Raw genomic sequence first — 12,347 nt, 5'->3', positions numbered from 1 at the left:
TGGACTTGCCAGTCCTTCCTCGGGCCACCAGCCCAGGGTCAGCCTCCCAGAACCACTGTCCAGAACCACCATGGCTGAGTCTCGGCAGAGAATCACAACAAACCGCCCCTCCCCCATCACGTCGGTCGCCCCGTGGCAAAGCGCCCCGTGTGGCCCTGGTCCTGTGTGGTGGGCAGATCATGGGCCTGTGGGAGGGGCAGTGGTGTGACTTGCCCAGGGTCACACAGTGAGGCCTTAGCTCTCCGGCCACCTGCCCAGAAGGCTGTACTTCTTGGGTGGGTGCTGTACACAGGTATGAGGGGTCCAACTTCCAGGAAAAGGAGGTGTGACCTGAGCTCAGGCAGATGGAGAGGTGGGGGCTCCTGGGGACGCGCCCATGCCAGGTGTGGTCAGGCTTGTCTCCTGCGGCCTTGACCTGTGTGGAACCACAGGCATCCAAGCCCTGCTCTTTCAGCCCCTCGTAGCTGCCTTCCCAGCCCATTTCTCAGATTTACCAATGGAATCAGTGCTTGAGTGGGTTCCTGCAGCCCAGGGAGCAAGGAGCAAGACCCAGGTAGGTCACTGTGTAACCCTTTGCATACTGACAGGCCTCCTGGGTGCTTTGAAAGGTGGGGAACCAGGAACCCAACTGCAGCCAGCCAGGAGCCATCTTGAAGATGACAGTTCTATCCTCCGTGGGGGTTGGTAGGGAAGCCAACCTTCAACCTGATCCCAGGTGGGAGGTGCAGGCAGGATCTTTGCCAAGGACAAGCCTCGCCTATTCTAGCCTTAGGGGTGGGAACTGCAGGTCTTGGCAGCTGGGAGGGAGGTACTGCACCTACTCCTGGGGCTGCTGCTCAGAAGGGTGGCCCACCCCATCCCAGCAGGGGAAGGTGCTTGGGGAGCAGACAGAACTGGGGATGGGGTCAGTAGAGTGGGAATTTTTGGAGGCCCTGGGTCCAGCCTCCTCCTCTGCAGGGGGGACCACAGCTCCTGGCCTGGGACACAGTGGCAGGGCCAAGCTGGACAAGGAGTAGGGTGACCAACCATCCTGGTCTGCCTGGGAGTGAAGGGGATCCCTGGAACTTTCAGTTTGAAGACCGAGAAGGAATTCCCTGGTGGTCCAGTGGATAGGACTCCGGGCTTTCACTGCCAAGGGCCCAGGTTCGATCCCTGGTCGGGGAACTAAGATCCCGCAAGCAGTGTGGTGCGGCCAAAACAAAACAAAAGACTGAGATGAATCGGTCATGTGGAGAGGGAAGCATGTGGGCTGGCCTGGTATGAGGGGCACGAATGAGATGCCTGCTGCCAAGCAGAGGGTCCTGCCTCGAGGTGCAGCGTGGTGATTGCTCTGCACCCCCAAACTCAGCCCCACAACCCACCGATGCAAGTAAAAGGGTCACTGAACATTTTCTTCCTTTCAAAGACCACAAACTCATTAACCCTAAGGTATAAACAACTGATGACAGCAAACGTGTCCCAAACAAGATGATCTGCCTTGGTAAAAGGCACCGCCAGTACCCAAAAGCAGGCCACCAGGAGGCACTGGAGGGAGGACATTCTGTGCAGGGACTTCTTAGGGACACACAGGTCCCCCTGGCACCACCATCTTGGCTGGCTTGACCCCTGACTTTCCACAGATTTGGGAGCTCTAGGCAGAGACCCCACACACACACACACAACCTCCAGAGAGGGGCTTCTCTTCTCTCTCCCCTTTCTTCCTCTTGCTCATGGCTTCCCCAGGATCCGTAGAAAATGAGATCCCCAGTATTTACACCTCATAAATATGAGAAATGGCCCCAGAAAGCAGAGCAGGACTCTGCCAACAGGCTCCCAGCACCTCGTGCTACGCCACTGACAGGCCTCCAGGAAGTGGGCCTTCCCCTCCCCTCCCGCAGAGGGGGCTGGAGTCAAAACCCTCATCTGTCCTCAGATGAGTCCTGCTATAAAAAGCCCCTCAGAGACCACCAGGGCCACAACGGCCCTGCCCGCCACTGGGCTGGGGGGCCAGTCTCCGGAGTAGCGTGGTTTTCTGCAGCGGCCACAACGTGTTCCCAGAGAGCCCTGGGGGCTCTCAGTGGCCCTGGGAGCATCCACCTTCATCCAAGGGAATCTCAGAACAAGCCTTTCTCTTTAAAGCTGTGAAGGAGGAGCCCTGCCTGCCCACAGAAAGCATTTCAGAGCCTCTATTCACCGCCCCGCCAGGTCCCCACCCCCCACCCTGCCACCCCACAGAGCAGGACATTTACTTCCACAGATGCTTCTGATGAAGAGCAAATCCCCTTCAGAGATTCCAGCAGATGCAAGACAGACGCTGGACACGCACATGTCCATGGTGGCCAGAGGAGTGGCTGGCTGGCCAGGGACAGGCTGAGCTATGTCCCCACCGTGGTGGTCAGCTTCAACCATTTGTGGCCTTAAGGGAACTTGGTCCAGATATTACAAATTTTCCAAGGTAAGCCAGAAGTGAGGCTTTTCTTGTAAACTCTCCTGATTTTTTTTTTTTAATTCAAAAAAAAATTTTTAACTCTCCTGATTTTAAAGTGCCGGCCGACAAATCAAGCCCAACAGCACACATCAGAGGCCTGTGAATCTGCAAACCCCTAAGAGAGCCATGCCCTGATCATTTAACATCCGACCTGAAGGGCCCACCCACCCCTTGTCCCCTGGGGAGGCCAGGCCTCCATTCCCACATGCTGCCATGTACCCTCTTCAGAAATGAGAGCTCCGATCACATTCTTTCCAGCAACCTCATGGATGCAAATGGTGTTTTCACAATGGAATCTTGGAAAGAGAGCGATCTGGAGCTCAAGTCTAGTGGTGACGAAGCCCAGAGGCTGGACTTTTGAGGTGACCAGGCTGGTCTTCTGTGTGTGCTGCTGAGGCAGCTCCTAGGAGGTGCCCGAGGTGGACAGCTGAGGATGGCTGTAAATGTGACTCTCTTCTGTTCTTCCATCAGCAGCTTTGCTTTTTAGCCAGTTTACACTTGAACGTGTAGTAGGTGGTTACTGACTCCTTGTTTTGCTTCTGAGACTCCAGGTTTGGGGAAATTGAAGTTCCTGGTTCTGTGGTGCCCTTGAGTTCTGGGTCACGTGGCATCTATGTGGGCCCACCTCTAGCTCCCCTTGAGTGAGTTTTCCTGCCCCCTTTGCTTGCCTGAGAGATGCTCAGATGCTCACACCTGGCAGGGCCTCAGCATTGCTGGAAAGCTCCAGCCCTGCCCTCTGCCCCTCCTGCTCCAGTTCCCGCTGTGCCTGGGGCCCTCGTTAGAAATCAGATTCCTAACCGGTTTGCAGGGCAGAAATAGAGACACAGATGTAGACAACAAACATATGGACACCTAGGGGAGAAAGTGGTGGTGGTGGGATGAATTGGGAGATTGGGATTGACATATACACACTAATATGTATAAAACAGATAACTAACAAGAACCTGCTATATAAAAAATAAAATTCAAAAAAAGAATTAAAAAAAACAAAACTGCTTTTAAAGTCTATTAAAAAATTTTAAAAAGAAATCAGATTCCTGGGCCCTCCTCCAGAACAGTTGCCTCAAGGACCCAAGGGACCCTTGTGCTCTGCAGGCTGGAGGGTCACGAGTCTGGTGGCTCCCAGCTGCCATGAGGGGCTTGTGTTGCATCAGAATCACCCGGGAGCCATTCTACTTTTAATAACAGCTATGACACATAAGTGTCATGCCATACAGTTTTTTATAAATTTATTTATTTTTGGCTGTGTTGGGTCTTTGTTGCTGCTTGCGGGCTTTCTCTAATTGTGGTGAGCAGGGGCTACTCTTCATTGCAGCGCGCAGGCTTCTCGTTGCGGTGGCTTCTCTCATGGAACACAGGCTCTAGGTGTGCGGGCTTCAGTATTTGCGGCACGCAGGCTCAGTAGTTGTGGCTCACGGGCTCTAGAGTACAGGCTCAGTAGTTGTGGCGCACGGGCTTAGTTGCTCCGCGGCACGTGGGATCTTCCCAGACCAAGGATCGAACCCATGTCCCCTGCATTGGCAGGCGGATTCTCAACCACTGCGCCACCAGAGAAGCCCCCATACAGTTTTTAAAGTATACGATTGAGTGGTTTTTAGTATATTCACAAGTCGATCACTGATATCCTGGGGAATGTTTAAAACTGTACTGTCAGGGCCTCCCCAGGGATTCTGATGCTGTGGGGCCTGGGAGCTCCCTGGAGGCCATGCTGTGCAGCCAGCTACAGAACCACAGGCAGAGTGGGATCTCTCCGCTGGGGTGACTTTGCTTCCAGGGGATGTTTCACTGTGCCTGTAGACATTTTTGGTTGTCACAACTGGGGGCTGCTACTGGCATCTACTCACGGGAAGGGGCCAGGGATACTGCTCAACATCTCACAGCATACAGGATGCGCCCGTGGCAGAGAAGGACCCAGCCTCTGATGTCTAGAGTGCCCACACTAGAAGAGCTGGATCTACAGGAACCTCAAGTCCCTGCCAGCCCTAATAAGACCACCAGGGACCTCCAGGCCCAGCCTGTGGGGGCCTCCAGAAACAGAACTGGGCTTGGTCAGGTTGGGACATTCTCACCCTTGAATGTCCACTGGGCACGTGAGGATCCTGTCAGAAGCAGATTCTGTTTCAGTAGATCTGGGCTGGGGGCTGAGGTCCTGCATCTCTAACAAGTTCCCAGGTGATGCCGCTGGTCTGGGAACCACACTTTGAGTAGCGAGGGTGTGGATCACTTACAGGCCACCCAGGGGCCCACCTGGGGTAGCCTGAATGCACATTCTGGACTGTACACCGTCTTGTGTGGCTCCAACACATACGGCCACCTCAGTAATTTGCGCACTGGGGAGCTCAGGCACACTGTTACAGATAACCCAGAAATACTTGCCTCTACAAATCATTTTTCCTACACTTGGAGGGAGATGTGGCAGCTCCCTGAGAATTGTCTTCCATCCAAAAGGATGAAGAAGCTGCAGTAAAGATTGAGGTGGCCTAGGGCAGCCTCCCCCTTCTCATCCTGCCCCATCCCGCAATCCCCTCACCACAGGCACCCCAGGCAGAGCTGCGCCCCCTCTGAAGGCCATAAGGGTGGGCTTCAAGGTGAGGACACACTTCCAGAACATAAGGAACAGCTAGAGCAGGGGCACCACGGTCAGTCTTCAGTGATAAGCAGGGAGAGACAGTGCTCCGCAGAGCCTGTCCAGGCTCCAACAGGGCAGAGGTGAGGCTGGGTGGCAGCACGGCAACCCTGGGGAGTGAGAGCAGGACTGTTGATGGCAGGTGCTGAGACACCTGTCAAGCAGGAGACCTTCCAAAATAGAACTCCCCAACCCAGATGCCGTGCACAGAGGGCTGAGTGCCGGCAGGCTCTCCCGGATTAGGGAGTAAGGTCTGCCAGTGAAGAGCTGCAGAGGCCCCCACCTCCTTCCTTCCCCACGTTCCAGCTCCTCACGAAGGGGTACAAGGCCGAGGCTACCTTCTCCCAAAGCTGCCCCAGGGATGCCCTCCACTGGTACAGGCTGCCCAGGACAGAGTGGGGCACCCTGGCTTCTCCCTTGGAGCAAGAACAGGTGCCTGCCCCAGCCTGGCTTGGTAGCAGCTGGGGATCCACTGCCTGTTGCCCGAGTGGTTCGTCTCCTTAGCAACCAAAGGTTTGAGCTGCAGGTTAGACTCTGCTCAGCCTTGTCCGGTCCCTGCTGCTAGCCCCCACGGGCTCTGCATCCAAGCCTGCTATCTTACTACGGGTGCTGTGGCCTGTGTCTCCCCAGAGAGGGCCCTGCCCACACAGCATGTTTGCTGGAGGTTGGGCTGAGGGTCCAGCCTGCAGCCAGTCACTGGGGCCCTAAGCCAGGAAGAGAAGCCCTCTGTGAAACCCAGGCAGACCGGAAGGCAGCTGTTAGCCCTGGAGGTCGGGATCTGTCCAGTCGGACAGGGGGAAGGGTGAGCAGACAGAGGCAGGGGTTCTGGGAACACAGGGCAGGAACTAACTTCATGGGAAAAGCCTGGGGTGGGCAGGAAGATTCCAGAGCATGTTGTGGTTGAAAAGACAGCAACAGACAGGAGCGGTGTGGAGCCAGGCAGGACTGGGGGGTGGGCCGCTGCTCTGGGCTCCGTTGGCTCCCTCCCCCTCCACCCAGGGCCAGCTGGCAGCAAAGCTTAGGATACGAGGCAAGACCACAGAGCCTGGTGGTGGTTTGGAACTCTTTCTTCTCCTTTGTTAAAAGGGGGAAAGGAACTGGGGATGGGGTACCCCCGGGCTCTGGGGAGGCATGCAGGCAGCTCCAGCAGGCAGGCGCTGGGGGATGGGTGGGAAGAGTCCTGGAGTTTCCCACAATCCTTTTCTCTGCAGGGAACAGCAAGGCTGACTGCCCAGGGGGCAGGGGAGAGGGGCAGGGCCCTGGGGAGAGGGACAGCGGACAAGGGGAGAGGGGGCTCACTCTAACATGCAAAGTCCAGCTGCCCCATAAACTAGGTTGCTTCTCGAAGAGCGACATACATATAAATACACAGACACAGCGACACGCACACATGCGGAGAAGGCTCTGCATTCCCGAGGGTGGGGATCTAGGCCCACCAGCCTCAGGGAGCTCCGCAGCCCCCTGGGGTGGGGTGGGGCGGGTGAGTCCTCGGGGGAAGGCTGCTTGTTCTCTGAGGTTCTGTCCACCAGCACCCAGACGACTCTGAACCAAATCCATGAAAGCTGGGTGCCGCAGGCCCGCGCTGCTGGGTACACATGCGGGCAGCCTGTGTACTGGCACAACGGTCCGGTCTCTCCCCGCCAGGGCTCTGGGGAATGGGGGTGCAGACAGAGGAGGGTAAAGGGGGCCCGCAGAGACGTCCTCTCCCCCGCCCCACGGGGTTCTGGCCTCCGGGAGGGGGGAGGGGCCTCCCTTATCTCTCGGCCTCCATGGCCGGGTGGGCTCTGGGTTCTGAGGTGGCCTGTTGGGGGACCAGGGGCGGCCAGTCTGACGCCGGGGAAGGGGGTGCCGGAGTCCACAGGGGCGGCTGCTGCGGCTGGTGGTGCTGTGCCCCCCCTGGGGGCGAGGCCGCAGCCGGCCAGCTGGGTGCCGCGAAGCTGCCGGTGGCGGTGAGCGGGAAGTGCGGCGGGGGCGACGTGGCCGTGGCGGCCATCGGGCTGCCGCTGCCTCCGCTGTGGAAGCTCTCGGAGGCCTTGAGACGGGAGAACATGGTGAGGGCATCGGGGAAGTTGGGGGGCGTGGCGGGGGTGTTGGCTGGAGTGCACATCTGTGGGGGAAGAGGAACAGAGAGGGAGGGGTGAGCACCCCCTTTCTGGAAGGGTCCCGGGCTCCCACGAGGAGACACATGCCCCTTCCCTGGAGGCACCCCACCCTGCAGGCGGTCCACCAGCCAGGAGCTCACAGAGGAAAGGTGTGGTGCCCGAGATGGGCTAGCCCACTGTGCCTGCTGCCAGGCTCCCAGGAGTCCCATCCCAGTGGCTCTTCTGTCGCCAAGAGCCACTGCACCTTCCTTGGCCCTGGGTGGCTTCCCCCTGCCGCGAACCGGGACAGCCCCTGGGGCTGCCCTTGGGGCTGCAGGGGACACTTACCATCTGGTGGTGATGGTGGCTGTAGGGGATGTTGGTCTCTTGGAAAAAGGCGCTGAGGGCCGTCTGCGGGAAGAAAGGCCCACGCTTACCCTCAGGACCCCTGTGGCCCTGGCCTGGCAAGTTGAGGCAGCATGCCTGTCATCCCTCCACCCTCGCCACAGCCCCAAGAGGTGCTGTGGACCTCTGGGCAGGCCTGGTGGGTGGGGAGGACCCTCATGACACTGTCTGCCACCTGGCTGCCAAGTGCTTCCAGCTCACCTGACGTGGGGGCCTGTCTCATGGGGAAAGGCCTCCGGCAGATTCTAGCCCCACTGCCACCAACTCCATGGATGGCAAGTGCCTACTCCTCCCTGAGCCTGTTTCCTTGTCTGTGAGCCAGAGGACAGCAAGGGCACCCAGATGTTGAGAGTCTGTAACCCACCTGCTCCTCTCCTAGGCTGGCCAAGGGACCCTGCCCTGGTTCTCGGTTTCTCCATCTGCACCACAGGGAGACGGGACTAGGTGGCTTGCAGGTTCCCCTCCCTAGCAGCAGTGACCTCCGGAGATCCACGGTCCAGCTGGGAGAGCCGGAATTAAGTAGGATGGTCTGGGGTTTGCACCCCTGTCCAGTTACCTGAGCCTTCCTTGGAATGTTCTCAAGGTGGTGGAGCAGGAGGAAGGCTGAAGTGGGGTTTGCACCCAGGACTGTGAGAAGTGGGTGGAAAAGGGGGTGGCAGCTGGCCTGGGTCAGACAAGCTCCTCTAGTGACCCTGGGGGGCTGGGGGGAGGGGCCCCAGGGTGGCCTCCGCTGGCATTGGTGTGTCCTGGTTCGGCCCCTGCAGGAGAGGCGTCCAGGAAAATAAAGGAACCAGCTGCTCTTGCGAAAGTGCTGGGTGAGGGAGCCCATCAAGTGTGTGAAGGGTCTGCGGGCAGCTCTGCCCTCCGTGGCTCCCCCCTCGGGCTTACCACCCCACAGCCCAGCGCTGTCGGCCCCTCCCCCACTCCCAACACACCCAGAAACCCAGCCTGGCTTCTAAGGCTTACCCTAGGGGTTTTATTATTAAATTCAAGTGAATTACTCTGGGAATTTCCTGCTGGAGACGCCCTACCCCAGTGTCCCCAAACATGGGTGTGGGAGCTGGGGGGAGGGCCTTGATCTCTAAGCACCTCCTTGTGACACACACCCCCAGGAGCCCCAAGGGACACACCAAACCATTCCTCCCCCAACGGCAACTCTGAAGGCCACTGCTGTGTGTGAGGATTCCAGGGAGAAACGGCTGCCCTTTTCCTGCCTTCCTAAAGCACCCCCAACCTTAAAGCACACAGGTCCCCCTCCAGCAGCCTTCTGTCCCCATTAACACCTGAATCACAGAGAGTATGACCCCAAAACAAGGCCTCCTGCTGCGCCAGCCCTCAGTCCAAGTGTGCAGCCAGCCAGGGGTGGAGGGCACAGAGGGGAGTTTACCACAAGGAACCCCACTCACTCCCAAGAACTCCCAGGAAGACCTAAGGACTGGATGTTCATAATCCATTTTTACCTTAAGTAGACCTCCCTACTATCCGCCTCCCCATTTTACACATGGTGAAATTGAGACTCAGGGAGCCTGGCGCACAGGGCTCCTACCCTGGGGGCCATCAGAGCTCCCCAGTCTACAAGCTGCTCCTGCCCCTCCTGAGATCAGTTTTTCCCCAGGCATTTCCATTTTCAAAGTTACATTTTCAAGTCCTGTGACCAAGCGACACCAACCACTGCTGCCTGAGTGACTGCCAAGCTGGTGCCAGGCTCTGTGGGCTGGGCTGAGAGTGCCGACAGGCAGGGCTGCTTCCCACCGGACACCTGCCTGCCCAGCCCCAGGCAGACGGGGGAGCCGTGTATGCAGATGTGGGACTCAAACTGCCATGAATGTGGTTTTGCAAGTTTTGCCACATCCAGCTCTTGAGACAAACGGGCTGATTAGGGAGCTTCCTGCAGGGTGGGGCTGCCGGGGTTGGAAGGGGGGCTGGCCATTCACTCCTTAGAGATCAACTCACACGCCCCAGGTACAGCTGAGGAAACTGAGGCCAGAGAGTGGGACCTGCTCAGAGAGAGCAGCCTCCCATCTTGTGATGTGAGGACCACCGCAGGGTTAGCGGTCCCCCTGAGATCTCTGGTAGGAAAGTGAGCAAGGATTCCCCTGGGTAGACAGGCCACTGCCTCCCCAGACTGTCCCAACCTTCGGGCAGCAATTCTGATCCCCATCCCACCCCCAGGAAGCTGAACTCCAGAGTACCCTGGCTCCCTGTCCCTCCTACGGCCCAAATACCTTCCCTGAGCTTGCTCCCCATCTAGAAACCAGGCTCTGAAGCCTGGACTGGGCACAGACTCTACTGACTGGCTGGGGCTGTGACCTTACAGTTGTGAGGGGAAGAGCTCAAGGGGCTCTGGCCTCATCCCTAGATACCATCCTGGGTTATTTCTGGGGCGGCAGAGTAGGGAAGGCCAGGTGGCCTCTTGGCAGCACAAGCCCTGGGCAGTACTGCCCTATGGGTCAGGAAGGCCTGGGGAGGTGGGGGCCAGGCTGGGGCAGCCCCACCTCCTGCCCAGCTGGCTGAAAGCTAGAAGCTACTGAACCGTGTATACCATGCCACGCACTGTGCAGGTAGATTCACCGGCCAGCACAGAGGAGAGCACCTGGACACGCCTCTGGACCAGGGTACACAGATGCACACGTAGCTGTAGTGTGGGGCTCCGAGTACACATGTGTGCATACGCGAGAGCACCGTCTGCAAAACGGCGACCTGTGGGTACACACCCCGCACCCGCGCCCCGGTGGACTGCGTGTTTACACACACACACACACACACATACACACGCGCGCGCGCCAACATGTCCACACGCAGCGTGGCGCGTGCGTAAATACAAATGCACATGTACGTGGACACGCGCCGCCGAGCTGTCCAGCCCACACGCAGATCCTCAGACCCTGAGACCCACACACACCGGGCGGCTCCACCCGCGGGCTCGGGGCTCCCTTATCTCAAACCTGCGGCTCCCAAGGCGGGGGCGGCGTGGGTCCAGCTCGGCCCAGGCCTGGGGCGTCCTCCTTCCGGCCGCCCGCCAGTCTGTCCGTCTGGGCCTCGGCACCGCCCCGCCCTGGCCGTTACCCGCACAAAAAGGGGGGCCCCGAAACCGATCGCCCGGGAATTTGGGGGGCGGGGATTCGGGCCCGTGGGGGGCAGACTGCCCCTCCCGCCCACCCCGAGCGGGCGGCGTTTCCGGGGGCCGCGTAGACGCGGCCGCGCCGCGGGGCCTGACCCGCACGCCGCGTGTGCGCTCTGCGGCCCGGCCGCCGGGGCGCGCGACCGCCGGGACTCCGGGCCAAGTGCGCGGGCCCGACCCCGGCCGAGCGCGCCGCGGCACGTGTCCACACCGGCCCGCACATGTCCCACTGCACGCGTAGCCAAGCGGGACGGACACCCGCGCCCCAGCCCCAGCCCGGCCGCGCACCTCGAACTGCCAGTGGGCCGCCTGCAGCAGCTGCTTCGCCTGGTCGGCTGCGCAGCCGGCCGTCAGCACGAACTGGTTGATCATGACCTGGTGCTTGAGCTCGTCCATGTTAACGGACATGGCGCCTCCGCCGCCTGCCCGCTCCGGCCTCCCGCCGCCGCGCGCTCCTTCGCCTCACGCGTCCACCATTAGCGAGCCGGCTCCGGCTAATACAAATATTTACTGTGCGGCTCTGACTCACCGAGCCTCGCCTCGCTCGGGGCCGCGGGGGGCATGCTGGGAGATGTAGTCCCGCGCCGCTTCCGCCGCGCTCGGCCGGGAGCCGCGGGCCCGGCCGGGGCCGAAGATGTGTCTGAGCGTTGGGCGCCTACTGTGTGCAGAAGCTGGATGGGCACGTACCCGGGCCCGTGACTGAACTGACGAGGGTCAGGAGACGGGGGCCACAGACACTGTGCATGGGCGCAAACGCAGCCTCAGGGTATTTACCAAGATGCCAGTATCCCGAACCCCAGTGTGGTTGGCATCCCTCTGTGTTGAGTAGGCGCACTATTGGGGAGGGGAAGGGGCCAAGAATTTTGGCACAAATCAACAGCACTAGGGCCATAAGGCCCTGAAAGCCTGGCACACGGTAGGCGCCTACAGATACTCGTTCAATGAATGAATTAATCTGCCCTTTAGGGGTCTGCCTAAAGTCACCGCCTCCAGGAAGCCTTCCGAGTTTCCCCAACACCCAGGGCACAAGCTCGCATCGCCCACTTGTACCACGGGTCCCTCCCCGGCCTGGCGCTCCGCCAAGCACACAGTAGACCCGAGGAACGTCTGAGGAAGGGATGGCAACCGAGACAGGTAGGCGAGACCGGCAGTCTTTTGGAGCCTCTGCGTACCCTCTGCAGGATGCTCGCACTTTCCCACGCAAAATTTCGTGTGCTTTGCCGGAAATCTCAGCTTTTAGTGTGCGGACCCTAGGACCGCGCGGCGCCAGTTCCGGGGCGGCCCCGAACTCCCATTCCCAGAATGCCCTGGTTTATTTGCATCGCTCAGTCCTTGTGACGTCAAGTGAGTGAGGCCGCGCCTCAGCCAATGGGCTGTCGGGAGGTGTTAGGACCTGGCCATATAAGGTAAACAAAGCTGGCCGCCCAATGAGGCAACAGCGGGGGCGGGCACTGGGTTGGGGCGGGCGGGGCGCGTCACGTGGAGGGCGGGGGCGGGGCTGAAGAGAGCGCTGGGTAGGGTGTTGCGGGCTGTGTTTACAGCTCCGCACGCGCCGCTTCCGGTTGACGTTGCCGGTTGGGAGTGTCGGGGCCGGGCGGATTCGGAGCTGGGGCTGGGGATTCGACACTCCGGCTCAGAATGACTTTA

At 59.7% G+C, this 12,347-nt stretch overlaps 2 protein-coding genes across 4 annotated transcripts in view; one reads left to right on the top strand and one right to left on the bottom strand.

The window, feature by feature from the left end:
- Positions 1-6,751: 6,751 nt before the first annotated feature.
- Positions 6,752-11,207, bottom strand: UBALD1 (UBA like domain containing 1). 2 transcript variants are annotated; one of them, XM_060077837.1, is made up of 3 exons: positions 10,989-11,207; positions 7,523-7,585; positions 6,752-7,200 (listed from the first exon to the last, which is right to left on the bottom strand). In XM_060077837.1, exons 1-3 carry the CDS (start codon positions 11,106-11,108, stop codon positions 6,847-6,849), a joined length of 537 nt encoding a protein of 178 aa, XP_059933820.1. In that variant the 5' UTR covers positions 11,109-11,207; the 3' UTR covers positions 6,752-6,846. The 2 variants fall into 2 exon arrangements, with proteins under 2 accessions (XP_059933820.1, XP_059933821.1); XM_060077838.1 differs by lacking the exon at positions 10,989-11,207 and adding an exon at positions 10,525-10,772.
- A 128-nt stretch (positions 11,208-11,335) lies between these two features.
- MGRN1 (mahogunin ring finger 1) overlaps positions 11,336-12,347 on the top strand; it is a 60,786-nt gene continuing 59,774 nt past the window's right edge. Inside the window, exons 1-2 of one of the 2 annotated variants that reach the window (XM_060120166.1) lie at positions 11,336-11,466; positions 11,667-11,834. In XM_060120166.1, coding sequence (XP_059976149.1) covers positions 11,819-11,834 — 16 coding nt within the window. In that variant the 5' untranslated portion in view covers positions 11,336-11,466; positions 11,667-11,818. Of the gene's footprint in view, positions 11,835-12,347 lie in introns of both variants that reach the window. The other variant, XM_060120165.1, reaches the window with a different exon arrangement.

The sequence above is a fragment of the Mesoplodon densirostris genome, chromosome 16 (assembly GCF_025265405.1).
Source record: "Mesoplodon densirostris isolate mMesDen1 chromosome 16, mMesDen1 primary haplotype, whole genome shotgun sequence".
Lineage (NCBI taxonomy): Eukaryota > Metazoa > Chordata > Mammalia > Artiodactyla > Ziphiidae > Mesoplodon > Mesoplodon densirostris.
This window is presented reverse-complemented; position numbering and strand designations above follow the sequence as displayed.

Coding starts and splice junctions, on each gene's coding strand:
- UBALD1 (XM_060077837.1), bottom strand. CDS start 11,108: ATGTCCGTTAACATGGACGAGCTCAAGCACCAGGTCATGATCAACCAG. Junction 7,586..10,988: donor CGGCCCACTGGCAGTTCGAG/GTGCGCGGCCGG, acceptor TTCTTCCCGCAG/ACGGCCCTCAGCGCCTTTTT. Junction 7,201..7,522: donor GCCACCATCACCACCAGATG/GTAAGTGTCCCC, acceptor CTTCCCCCACAG/ATGTGCACTCCAGCCAACAC.